Source organism: Populus nigra, chromosome 6 (assembly GCF_951802175.1).
Source record: "Populus nigra chromosome 6, ddPopNigr1.1, whole genome shotgun sequence".
In the NCBI taxonomy this organism is placed as follows: domain Eukaryota; kingdom Viridiplantae; phylum Streptophyta; class Magnoliopsida; order Malpighiales; family Salicaceae; genus Populus; species Populus nigra.
Window position 1 is genome coordinate 12,871,221 of NC_084857.1, and position 12,911 is coordinate 12,884,131.

General features: G+C 35.9%; 1 protein-coding gene across 5 annotated transcripts; it reads right to left on the bottom strand.

The window, feature by feature from the left end:
- Nucleotides 1–225: 225 nt before the first annotated feature.
- Nucleotides 226–9,148, bottom strand: LOC133697685 (splicing factor U2af large subunit B). 5 transcript variants are annotated; one of them, XR_009842911.1, is made up of 11 exons: nt 8,917–9,148; nt 6,841–8,259; nt 6,604–6,741; nt 3,520–3,591; nt 2,508–2,549; nt 2,194–2,283; nt 1,891–1,998; nt 1,701–1,793; nt 1,490–1,569; nt 590–1,397; nt 226–485 (listed from the first exon to the last, which is right to left on the bottom strand). XR_009842911.1 is itself a non-coding variant. In XM_062120410.1 (10 exons), the coding sequence occupies exons 2-10, from the start codon at nt 8,245–8,247 to the stop codon at nt 668–670; spliced, it is 2,760 nt and encodes a 919-aa protein (XP_061976394.1). In that variant the 5' UTR covers nt 8,248–8,287; nt 8,917–9,148; the 3' UTR covers nt 226–667. The 5 variants fall into 5 exon arrangements, 1 of the variants encoding a protein (XP_061976394.1); XR_009842912.1 differs by having other exon boundaries at nt 6,841–8,263; XR_009842909.1 differs by having other exon boundaries at nt 6,841–8,287.
- Nucleotides 9,149–12,911: the final 3,763 nt, after the last annotated feature.

A 12,911-nucleotide genomic window follows, 5' to 3' on the forward strand; every position in this document is an offset into this window, starting at 1 on the left:
ACCCCGGTTGTCCCAATCTCTTACAAGAGATGCACGCACTGACTCGAGCTCGAGACCTGCTGTACAGATCCCAAACTCTTTACCACCACGCTACGCCCCTTGAGGACCACAAATGACACTACACAAACCCTAAATTCCTCTTCTTTTTTTTCTTTTTGGTTTTCTGGGAGGGAAGGGTACCTTAGAAAACAGGAGCCAAAACTATGGCAATAAGCTTCCCTCGTGTATCGCAAGCGATGAATTATCATCCCACTTTGGAATTAGGAGTTGAACCCTTGACCTTCAACGTACTTGTTGCATATGCAAGAAAGGAAAATATTACATTAGCAAATGTCTCTTTCAGCCTTATCCTTCATGTATGTAACTCTACTAGCCCCATTACGTGAATGATCAATTCAGTAGATCAACCTAGTTCAGACCAACCCAGATCCTCAAACTTTCATACTCCAACCAGTGACTATGATTTCAGCATTTTGCAAGTTTCCCTGCAGTTCAAAAAACATGTTCTCCGACATGTCATATGGAAAAAGGTTGAGATTAAACAAAGGTTCAACACTGCTCAAAATGTCAAAAAGGGTGGGTGTTTTACCAGGCATGAACAGAAAATCCCCTCGTCAGTCTGCATGCACGTGGTTTTCCCATTAGTCCATGGCATCTACTAAAACAATCATTTTGGAAATCTGGCAAGGAAAATATCAAGAGGAACATATTCCACCACCACAGCACGGTCATCAAATAACCTTCCATGTAAACAATGCGCTGCCATGCATGCGGCTTCCGTTCTTCTAAACTCCACAAAAACACATCCCCGCTCAAAAATGAGTCCAAGATTACAATCCTGTTCCTTGCAATCTCCCTTCTCAATAGAATTTGGTTTCACTTCCATGCTATCATTCACAAAAGCCTTTTCAACATCTCCACTGACTTCCTCCAGATTCAACTCTTCTCCAGCCATTAATTTGTTATCTCCCACCTCCTTCAAATTCAAATCTTCTCCAGCTGTTGATTGGTTTTCCACATCGACTTCCTCAATTTCAATGTCATCAGTGACCTTGTCAACATTGCTGTCTGACACATCTTGAGGGGGTTCTTGAGAATCAGATGAACTCTTGCATGCTAAGTCTTGAACAGCCATATCACTGTCAACCTGACCTGGTTGGCATGGCTCATCCTCCATGACATCACTTGCTGGTTTATCATCACCAATGCTGTTGCCTTCCATAAACTTTTGGTCAATAGATCCTCTGATGTTCCTTGTTTTAGGATTTGTTCCATCACAACCTAAGCTTTGTGTAGCTTCAGCAGATACCGTATCATCATTGAATTCGCATGATTTTGAAGTGGATATGGTAATTGCAGCATACTTGACAACATTAACGGATTTAACAGAGCCAAACCTGCAGGTTTGAGAGGTGAACATATATTCCAAACCATGATCCAAATTACTATCAAGTTAAAAAGCAATAATGAAAAATTCGTTTACTAGTACCTGGCACACTCTAAACGCACATCTTCCAATACTTCTTCAACTTCCGTGTTAGATAGGGATGAAAGGCTTTCTGAATCAAACTATTTAATATTGAGAAAAGGACAAGGATAAAATAGATAGTTAAAAAAAATATCAATCCAAAAAAAAGTTTAAATATAGAAACATGAAAGAATTACCAAAATAATATATACCAAGAAACATAATACCATACCACATTTTTAAGCTTTAAGACTTCTGTAGGCTTCTCAAGAAGTGCCTTTGCATGCTGAGAGATCTGGCCAAATTGTGAATTTCCATCACTTCCCTAGAATGTGGTGCTTCTATGTTAGTTCCCATCACCATGTGATGCATAGAGTTGGTATTAAATTTTCAGTAGAGAAATCACGGTGGTGAGGAACTACCAAGGAGGATGCATTTGGAACAGCTTGAATGGCAGTTATTACTTGCCCTCCTAACTTCATACCATTGAGACCCGCACAAGCCTTGAAAGTAACCGATTCATCTGCATACTGATATCAAGAGTATAGATGAGTTCTTTGACAGTCAAGCTCAGGAGAAAGGGAGGATTAAGGTACAAAGAAAACAATAATGAACAAAGAAGCACAGTAAAATTCACGTAAAGGAGAACCCTAAGTGTTCTAACATCACAGTGGTATGCCTCTCTTGAAGCAAATGTAAGCAACAGCACAACTATGCTATATTACCTCTAGGAAGGCAAATGGCTCATCAGGATCCTTACTATTCTCAAACTGGTATGCCTTCAGAGGTCCAAAGGCACTAGCAATCTCCATGAGCTATAAAAGCAGCAAGAACATCGTTGTCACTTACAGAACCGAGGAAATTGGAGAAATGCAAATAAAATAAAGGATATGGAAGGCGGAAATTGGAGAAATGCAAATAAAATAAAGGATATGGAAGGCGGAAAGATGGAGGAGTGTATGGGAATGCAGGAACCCTAGAGGCCATTCTCTGAAGGAGCACTATACACAAAGAATTGAAAATTTCAGAGTCAAATTACCATTTTAGAAGAAAGAACCTTTGAAATTCCACCAATGAAAATCTGCACAAATAACTCAAAACAGAAAAATAAGCAAAAGATTGTAAATATAAATCAGAGCAAGTAGCATAACAGGTAACTAGATACGAGCAATAGAGACTCACTACAAGATAAAATTACATTTAATAATAATGAAAATCCAACCAGTAAAAATAATAAGAAATAAACACAAAGGAGGTGGTGATTACATGTGGATAAAAGCAAGGAACAGTTCCTTTCAGGTCTACAACTGAAGGACAAAAATAAAAGCATGGCTAAATCAGTTTCACCATGTAAAGTCTCAAGTCTCAGCTACACACCAGTTGTTTTATCAGTTATGCTACTAGCTTAGCAAGAGCAGCGGTGAATAGGGGTTTAAGCACAAGCTATTTTATGAGTAAAACAATTCACTGCAATTAAATTATATTGGGACCTCCACTTTCACCTTAAAAACAGCCTAGTCAAGTAGCCAGAGTGATGTTGGCCATCCACAAACCATTATATTCTAGTCATCATATTCCTTTTTAGTTTTAGCACACTTGCAACATCAAGGCTATCCTATGTTCCATGGCTTTTAATATTTCCAAATTCTATTGCAACTGCCAGTTCACAATAAAAAAAGTTCCCCTGTCCCTCCCCATGTGGTCACTAACTCCTGAAATTTGTCTCACCCATGTGATAGAAGAAAACATTTTTCTGTGAATGCTGAAAATCATCTTTTCAAATATAAGAAAAGGAAAGAGGTGGGGGAAACAAAGAAAAATTTATGTTCATCAGTTAATGTCATTAACAAGGAATTTCTTGAACTTCCATTGGAAACACATACAAACTGACAATTGCCACTCGAGGTTCACAATTAAATTTAAAAAAAAAGTTATAAGAAAGAGGAAATAAAAACCCTAGCTTTTTGTTCATGCCAGAGAAACAAAAAAGACCTGGCTAACTGGAAGTTAAAGTAAACACAAAAATCAGTTAGAAGGATGATGGTGCACACCTTGTGAGGTGAATCCTTAACAATATCACCAATTGCATCAATTGCAGCTGCTGATTTTTCTAGTTCACCAGTCTGCATGAAAATAGCAACTGTCTGAAAACCTGCTACATGGATAATAACCACAATATACCTCAGAAAAAGCAAAGAGGAAACTGAAAGCATCAATTGAACAAAAAAATAGCTTCTGTTTACAATACACAAATTCAAGCAACAAGTATAAAATCAAACAGATTTCGTGAAAACTGAGGGATATGAGGCAATAAATAAAATATAATCCTTATATTCTAATTTAATAACACCAAATGTGCATGCGTTTCTGTTTTACAGTACCAATTCCATGATCAAAAGGCTTATATCCCTAAAAAAGTTCAAATGCATTGATAATCAAGGTGAGAGACTGTGTATGCCACAGAAACAGTACTGTGAGATCAAGATTGAACCTGCATATTGGTTTGTTTCCAGCAAACATAGAGCAAACCAATTATGTCATCAGCCCTGCTTTCATCTAGGGCAGACATGATGCCAGAATTAACATAATAGAGAAATAATGATACAAGAACATCAAAAAAGTTACTCGATGAAAGGAAATATCCTTTTAGTAAAAACTATGAACTTCAAATTGTTAGATCTTATTGATCCCTTCAATAAACATTTTTTACCATATCTCTCGTGTTTTCTCTAAATTTCTGTTAAGACAAGAAATATACAGAATTGAACTTAAAGAAGAGAAATTAACATCAATAAAAGAATGTGCAAAACCATGCCAATGTTATGAGGAGAATATTTAGCAGACAACATCATGCCACTCAAAAATTATAATGTAAGTAAATATGCTGGGAAAATTCAGAGTTGATAACAGAGAATGACAGAACTATCCTATATATATACACCTTAAAGCATTATTGAATTAGCACATTAAATACATAACATACAGCACTGCATTTCCTTAGACGAAAAAATTACTGTTTGAGCAGCCTAGATCAGTAGCCCAAAACCAATGCCAGAGAAAGAAGCACCATCAAACTCGTCACTACACCTGGATATCTTCTTATTTAGGAGACAGCTTCATCACCATCCAGTACGTGAAATATCACACACCCAATATAAACATCCTATTTAAGAGATTCCAACATGACAGTCAGAATAAATCTCATGTAACTAGGCAAACAGAATATTCCATGTGCAATATAAAGTTTGTGAAGTTACAGAAACAGTTCCTATGTTAAATTTGTGGACAATCTTGCTTTGCTTCCACAGAGCTAGCAAAATCTAAGGAGTCTATGAAAACCAATGACAAAATCATGCAAGATCTCACAATAATGAGGCCCTCGCCTATATCATAAGGACTAAGAAATCTTCCATGACCCACAATTTTGAATATACCAAAACCACAAAATCCTGAACTAGACAACTCCATAAAGTATAGCTCCTGTGTTTGGTATTTGTATATGACACAAGGGTTCATTTTATCTAAATACATACTTTTATACGAGTAGCACAGAAACTTTTAAGGATGGTCTAATATTCAAGGCAGACACCTCAAAATAGTTTCCAGAATACAGTCCACTAGTTGATAGCACTGATACCCAGTGAACTGCAAACTGATGAAATTACATACAGAACAAGCTCACTTCACTGTACCATGGAAGCATGCTCCTCTCTCACATGCATGTGGGATCTGTTGGTAGTTGTCATAAGTGAGACCCATGTGCATGTGAGAGGAAGCAAGTATCCTCCAAGATTATGCTATAATTTTAACCAAAACAGTCAAAAAGAGTAACTGCAAGTGTTACAACTCCCCATTTATAAATGATGGGGAGAATAAGAGAGTAATAACTTCACATCAGGAGCCACCTCTTTCTTGGTAAACCCAATATTATTTGGCCTACAAATAGATTGACCATTGATAGTTGCATTAAACTTCGTCTTTTTGAAAGCCTTTAGATACAAAAGATCAATAAAATACTAAATGCATACAACAAATACACAATAATGAATTGTAGGTTCCAGAGCAGGTAATGCATCTGCGAGCAAAACTGTCACAGGAGTTATGATAAATGCCAAAACCTCTCTTTCTGATCATCTCTTTCTGATCAGTAGCTGCATTATGTAAGTTATAACTAATTTTCTGTGCAATATTTTACAAACAGTTAGATGCATTGAATTCATTCTCTTGTTAACCAATGCAACCAAACTTTATAAGTAGTTGACTTGGTAAAACACCCATTTGCAAAGAAATAATACCATTCTTGCAAAGTGATTGTTATAAAACACCCATTTACAAAGAAATAATACCATTCTTGCAAAATGATTGTTCAGGAGCAGGTAAATAACTTGCAGACAAGATTAACTAGTAGAATCATAACCTGACATTTTAAGCCTAAATCTAATGTGAATAAATACATGCCATATATATATATATAACAAACCCTAGTCATAAAAATCCATCTTTCTCAATTACTCTGAAAGAACAACAATAGCTTGCAATCAATCATCTAAAAGGTCACGCCTTAATATCTTTTTAAACAGCACACTGGCCTAAACCGAGCTCACCACTGCAGCACTCCTCCTTCAGGACTCACTTCAAAGTAATTTAGGAAAATATGAATCTTGTCTTAAGATTTGATTCTGATCACCATGCAGGCTGGACCAGATTACAGAGAACTTGGCTTTTCTACTGTCATTTCCTTTTAGCTAATAAAACTATCTCTTGCAACTGATAAGGTTTCCGATTGACTAGACATAGGAATTGGTGTACTATATGACTTGAGAAAAACAGAGCTCCAAAATACACAGATATATACATCATAAGAACTTGCAGCAATTAGATTAAAGTTAGAAATTCTAGTGGACAGACAACTGACATAAAAACAAATCATCACCAAAGAGAAACAGGGAAAAGAAATGATTGAAATAGATCAAATCTATTTCTAGGCATCCAGACAGACCAGTTAACTTCAAAATAGACAATACCAAAAAATTCCAAACAATAGCACACCATGAATAAGCCCGAAAAACAAGAAATCCTAAAGATTAGTGCAAAGCTATTAAACTTTAAAAGAAATGGAGGATGGTCATTCTTACTGCCACTTCAATAAAGTCTTTGGGCCGTCTGACTTTGATAATGGAGCCTGAGAAGGAACGGCCATCAAAAGAGAGAGCTGCTGAAGCATCCTCTGGAGTCAGAAATTCCACAAGAGCTTGGCCCTTTTCTTTTTGCCTCTGCAGATAAAATATGGTAAGACATGCCACAACCCAATTGTAACCATACACTTGATACGAATAACATGGACATTATTCAAATACAAATTAGAAACTTACAATGCAGCTTATACATGGTTGGGTTCCTTGGATATGATGGACGCCTGAAGAAATCAAAAAGTTATTAAGACAGTCCATCACAGCTTTCTCAGAGGCTGAAGCTGGAATGTTCTCCATATAAAGCCTCCTTGTAGGATGGGTCGCTTGTGTAAGTTGAATGGATTCAGTGGCAACTTTCGTAGCGGTTGACAAAGAACTGAGTGAAACCCCGGAAAGAGGCTTCATTGGAGCTGAAACAACAGGAACAGCACTGACCACTTCATGTATATTTGAAGAAGCAGTTTGGTTTGGTGATTGAAAATTAGAGAGAATCACAGCAGGAAAGACATTGTTTGTTTCTTCTGGTGCAAGGTCCCATTTAGCACTTTTCTTCTCTGGTGAGCGTTTAGCTGGGGAAGGAGTCTTAACAGCGGCCTCAGTTTTTCTCTTCCTTGGTGAATAGCCACCAAGCCCACTTGCAAAGCCACCATGTCTCCTCTGATGCCTACTAGAACTACTGTTTGTAAGTTGGTTATTTTCAGCATCAGATTGTTGTCGTCCAGACCTTTCTTTGACAGAATGCGAGGACAATTCCACATGTTCTCTTTTGTGATAAGAACCACGTTTGTGAGCCCTTGGTGAGAGTGAAATAGACCTTCTATTTCTGTCCTCGTGCTCTCGGCTCCTTGATCGTCTCCTTTTCAGCCTTAATTCTTCATGATGAGATTTTGAAGATTCCTTCCTTTCCTTTCTCTCAGAAGTTTCTAAATGATGCCCTTTTCCTAAATCATGTTTCTTTGCAGCATTCCTGTCTCTACTTTTATCGTCAATACCATTCCTGTATTTTTCCTTTCTTTCTCTTTCAGATTTTCCTCTACTTTTGTCCACATGTCTATCTTTCTGCACCTCTCTTGAATGCTTCTTCACAGCTTCGCTTTCAGAAATATTGCTTGGCCGCTTATCACCTTTTCTCCTGTCATGAATTTTTTCATTAGTCTTTTCTTTAACTTCAGTTCTCATATCTTCATTCATTTTGGCCTTTGATTTTGTTTCTGAATCTCGAACATCTCTATCTCTGCCTTTGGCTATATAATCCTCCTTCATGGAAACATTATCTTCTTTTTTTCTGTAACTCGCCTTGCCATGTTCCTCTGACAAGTGCTGTCGGAGACCAGTTGAAGATTCTTCATTGTGGCCATTACCCCTTTCAGATCTATGATCAGAAGCTTTCTCATTAATAACACCTCCTAATATATCTTTTAATTCTCCTTCCAAAATTTCAGATGCTTTCTTGTTTTTCCTTATAGACATAATCTCATCAAAGCTGAACGGTCTAGTCCGTGCAGCAGTTCCTTCATACTGGTGATCTTGAGACATCTCACTACTTCTTCCATACTTGTCTTTATGCCGACTGGATCTGCTCATCATGCCTGATACGAACTAACTAAAAACAGTGAATTCTGCAGCCCTAGGAGAGCATGGAAAAAAGCGCAAGCCTTGAAGTAAGAAAATCGTGCAGCATGCAGAAAAGCCAGTGAAACTCTGGCTGTTAGTAAAACAATCGCTCTATAACTATCCTGAGCCCAGAGGAAAGATATGCACCACCATAAAGCAAGTATTAGTCGCTAATCCATGTGTTTTAACAATTGAAACCCTTCTGATAACAGATTGGGACAAAACAATAACAGGGAGGGAGATTACAGGTTCAATACCAAGTAACAACTCTGAGGTAGGCACCTAACATTATGCATCCATTTATCATACTATTTTTCAGTGGGACACCCGAAAATTCCATGAAGCCTAACACATTAACTACTGTTGGGCATTATATCAAAATCTTCCAGATACATACAGGTTTAACGGAGAATGAAGATACTTCCAATAAATCTGAAAATAACACAGATTATTCCTAATATTAGTCACTAATGCATGTGTTTTAACAAAGAATCAAATCACCTTTCGAAAAACTTGCTTAAAATTCCTACACTAAACTCACCTTGATTAAGTTTGTTTCTAGAACAAAACAATATTCAGTCTAGATAATAGAAAAATAAGTTAAATTAAATATACTGCAAGAAGGTTTGTTTGGAGTCGTACCTAAAAGGCAGTTAGCGGAGTGGAGAAGTCGGAGAATGGCGAATTGGAGGCGGAGGCGGAGGAAATAGTTAAGTATGCTTAGTTACAGCCTACGAGTAGGAGGAGATGAGAGTTGTGCGGAGTAGATAGAAGAGACCTAAGGTAGATGGTGGCCACGAACAAACACCATATATTTGCAGTTTAAGATTAGGAGCCCAAAAAATGAAAAATACGAGGACGAGACGACGACCTATTAGTATCCCCTTCCCCCACTTGTTGATTTCTCATGAATGACACGCCCCCCATATGTTGCCTCGTGTCGTCGATATTACAACGATATATTTTTAATTTTCTTTCCTTTTCTTTTAATGTTGCAATATTTAAATCTTTAAGCTCTTAGCAAACCATCTAGAACAATTGAGAAAAAATGAATTTAATTTATTTCTAACAAATGCAATTTCTGAATTCAAATTAATTATTTATTTTCTTTGTAAAATCACATAAATTGATCATGGCACAAAAGAGTGAGTTATCTATAAAATGATTGTATTATGGATGCCAAAATTAGAGGGGTTTTATGAATATCAAAAACGGTTGATGTTGTTAAATAATATATTTATTTAGTTTTATTTATTAAGGGTAAAATAGTATTTTCAGTTCAACATATATATAATCTCTTTATATTTACATTAACACAAGAACTTAGAATAAATAGTTTAATAAGAATTTTAATCTCCTTCTCTCTTATGTTCGTATTTCTTTTATGTTAATTTGAATTACTTTAACATGGTCTTATCAAAGCTGATTTTATAAAACGAGACTTAATTTTAAACATAATTTTTTTTGAAGTGATATTTGTTTAGTTTTTGTAAATCTGTATTTCGTCTTTCCTTCAGCTTCTGCAAATTTAGTATTTCATCTTCCCTTCAGTTTCTGTAATTTGTTATCTATTTAGTTTCTACAATATCTGTTCAGTTTCTGCAATCTAGTATTTTGTCTTTCGCTGCTTTTGTATTCTGGTTTTCTTTGTTTGTTGATTATGGCTATTGAAAAAGATAATTTGCTTTAGTTTGTGAGTGTGTGGTTGGATGGAAATAATTATTCATATTGGAGTTATGTCATGAGAAATTTTCTTAAAGGGAAAAGGATGTGGGGATATGTTAGTGGAACTTATGTGATACCTAAGAATACCGAGGAGGAGGATGTTGCTTTGATAGATACATGGGAAGCAAACAATCCAAAGATTATTACTTGGATCAACAATTCTGTTGAATATTCCATAGGTACGTAGTTGGCAAAGTATGAGACAGCAGAGGAAGTTTGGGATCATTTGCAAAAGTTATCCATGCAATCAAATTTTCCAAAGTAATATCAATTAAATATTGACATTCGAGCTCTTCATCAAAAGAATATGAGTATTTAAGAGTTTTATTCTGCTATGACAGATCTTTAGGATCAATTGGCTTTTACAGAATCGGTAGAATTAAAGGCATGTAGTGCCTATATTAATCGTAGAGAGCAACAACAATTGGTATAATTTTTAATAGCACTTCACAATGATTTTGAAGGACTTAAAGGTTCAATTATGCATTGTTCTCCACTGTTTTTTGTTAACTCTGTAAGCTATTGGCTGAAGAAATACATCTTCAATCTTATTTTAAAAAAGAAATTCTATCTACTTCAAATCTCTTTGTACTAGCAATACCATCTAAATCATTCCCTAATCATTAGAATAAGCCTTACACGAGGGTTGCCTTCGACGAGTGCAATTTCTATAAGCAAAAAGGTCATTGGAAGCCCCAGTATCCCAAGATGAGACAACAAAATCAAGCTTAGAAACTTGACAGTCAGTCACAATCTAATGTTCATAGACCACCTCAGGGTTATAAACCACCACATCATAATATTACAGTAGTAGCTTCATCAGGCTCTATCACCGATCCTAGTACTATGACCGAGCAATTTCATAAGTTTCTCTCTTTATAGTCACAAGCAATGTTCGTTTCTCCTTCTGTAGGTCAGTTGCCTCATAGTTCCTCGGGCATGTCATATTCTGAATGGATCTTGGATTCTAGTGCTACACATCATATGTCTCCAGATTTTTCATCTTTTACCTTTGTGTCCCTTTCGCCCTCCATTCCTATTATAACTGTTGATGGCACTCTTATGCCCTCAGCAGGTGTTGGTTTTGTTGTCACACCTCACTTGTCTCTTCCTAATGTTTATCCTATTCCAAAACTCAGATTGAATCTTGCTTATGTTGGTCAATTATATGATTCTAGTAGTTATTTAGTTTTTTTTTTTTTGTGTACAAGATCTGCAGTCTCAAAAGCTGATTAAGACAGACTGTAGGGAGAACAGATTATATATTTTGGATGAGTGAAAGGTATTAGTTGTTGTTGTTGCTGCTGCTGCTACTGTTGATTTGTTTTCTTTTCGTTCGAGTCCTTCATCTTCAAGTTTTTACTTATAGCATTCTCGTTTAGGTTATGTTTCGTCACCTCGTTTGAGATTTTTGGCATCCACAGTAGCTTTAGGGAATTTGCAAACTTGTGATATTTCTAATTGTAGTGAATGTAAACTGGCAAAATTTTCTTCTTTACCTTTTAATCAAAGTATTTATGTTTCTTCTTCACCATTTGACTTGATTTATCCTTGTGTGGAGACCTTCTCCTGTTGCCATAAAATAAAGGTCTTAATATTATGTTTTATTTATTGATGACCATACTCGTTATTGTTGGGTTTATTTAATGGAATATTGTTTTGAATTCTTTGAGATATATATAATTTTTCGAGCTCAAGTCAAAACTTAATATTCTGCTGGAATCAAATGCTTTAGGTGTGATTTAGGTGGAGAATACACCTCTAATAAATTTTGTCAGTTGCTTACTTTAGATGGAATCATTTACCAAACTTCATGTACAAATACTCCTGAGCAAAATGGAGTTGCTGAAAGAAAACATAGGCACATTATCAAAACTGTTTGTTCTCTCTTGTTGTCTGCTTCTATTCCTAGTGAGTTTTGGAGAGAAACTATCCTTACTGTTGTAAGTTTGATTAATACAATTCCCTCTTCTCATAATTCGAGTTTATCTTCTTTTGAAAAGTTGTATAGGTATGCCCCTGATAATTCCTCCTTTAGAGTTTTTTATTGTACTTATTTCATTCTTCATCCTCATGTAGAACGCAATAAGTTGTCCTCTCAATTTGCTATTTGTTTCTTTCTAAGTTATAGTAAAGGTAAAAAGAGGTATCGTTGTTTTGATCCAATAACTCATAAACTTTATGTGTCTCGTCATATTGTTTTTTCTCGAGCATATACCTTTGTTTTATATTCCATCTAATACTCATAGCCTGACTAAACTTGATCTTATTCGTATAAATCCTTTTTCTTAGGATTTTGATAATTTATCATCTTACATTTTTAGTACCTCAGATACCCCTCCTCATGTTCGATCAATTTGTACTTATCAATTTGCAGGTACTGACACTTTACTCTTTGGCACACCTAAAGCTTTATTCTTATCTACAGCCCCTCAAGCTTCATTTGAGATTGTGGATCCATCTCTACGTCAATCCATACGCATTCTTAAGTCCACAAAACTACCAGATTTTATTTATTCTTGTTATTCTTCATTGTTTACTTCTTTTTAGCTTCTATTCATTTTCTCTCTGAACTCTCTTCCTATAAAAAGGCAATTCTTGATCCTCTTTGACAGCAAGCTATGAATGAGAAACTTTATGCTTTGTATAAAACAAATAATTGGGATTTGGTTCCTTTACCTCCTAGTAAGAATTTTGTTGGTTGTCCTTAGGTGTATAAGATCAAGACTAATTCTGATGGGTCTATTGAGCGATACAAAGCTAGGTTGGTTGCAAAAAGATATTCTCAACAATATGGTATGGATTATGAGGAGACATTTGCCCATGTTGCAAAAATAACTATTATTCGTACTCTTATTATCATAGCTTTGGTTCGTCAATGGCATATCTATCAACTTGATGTTAAAAATGCC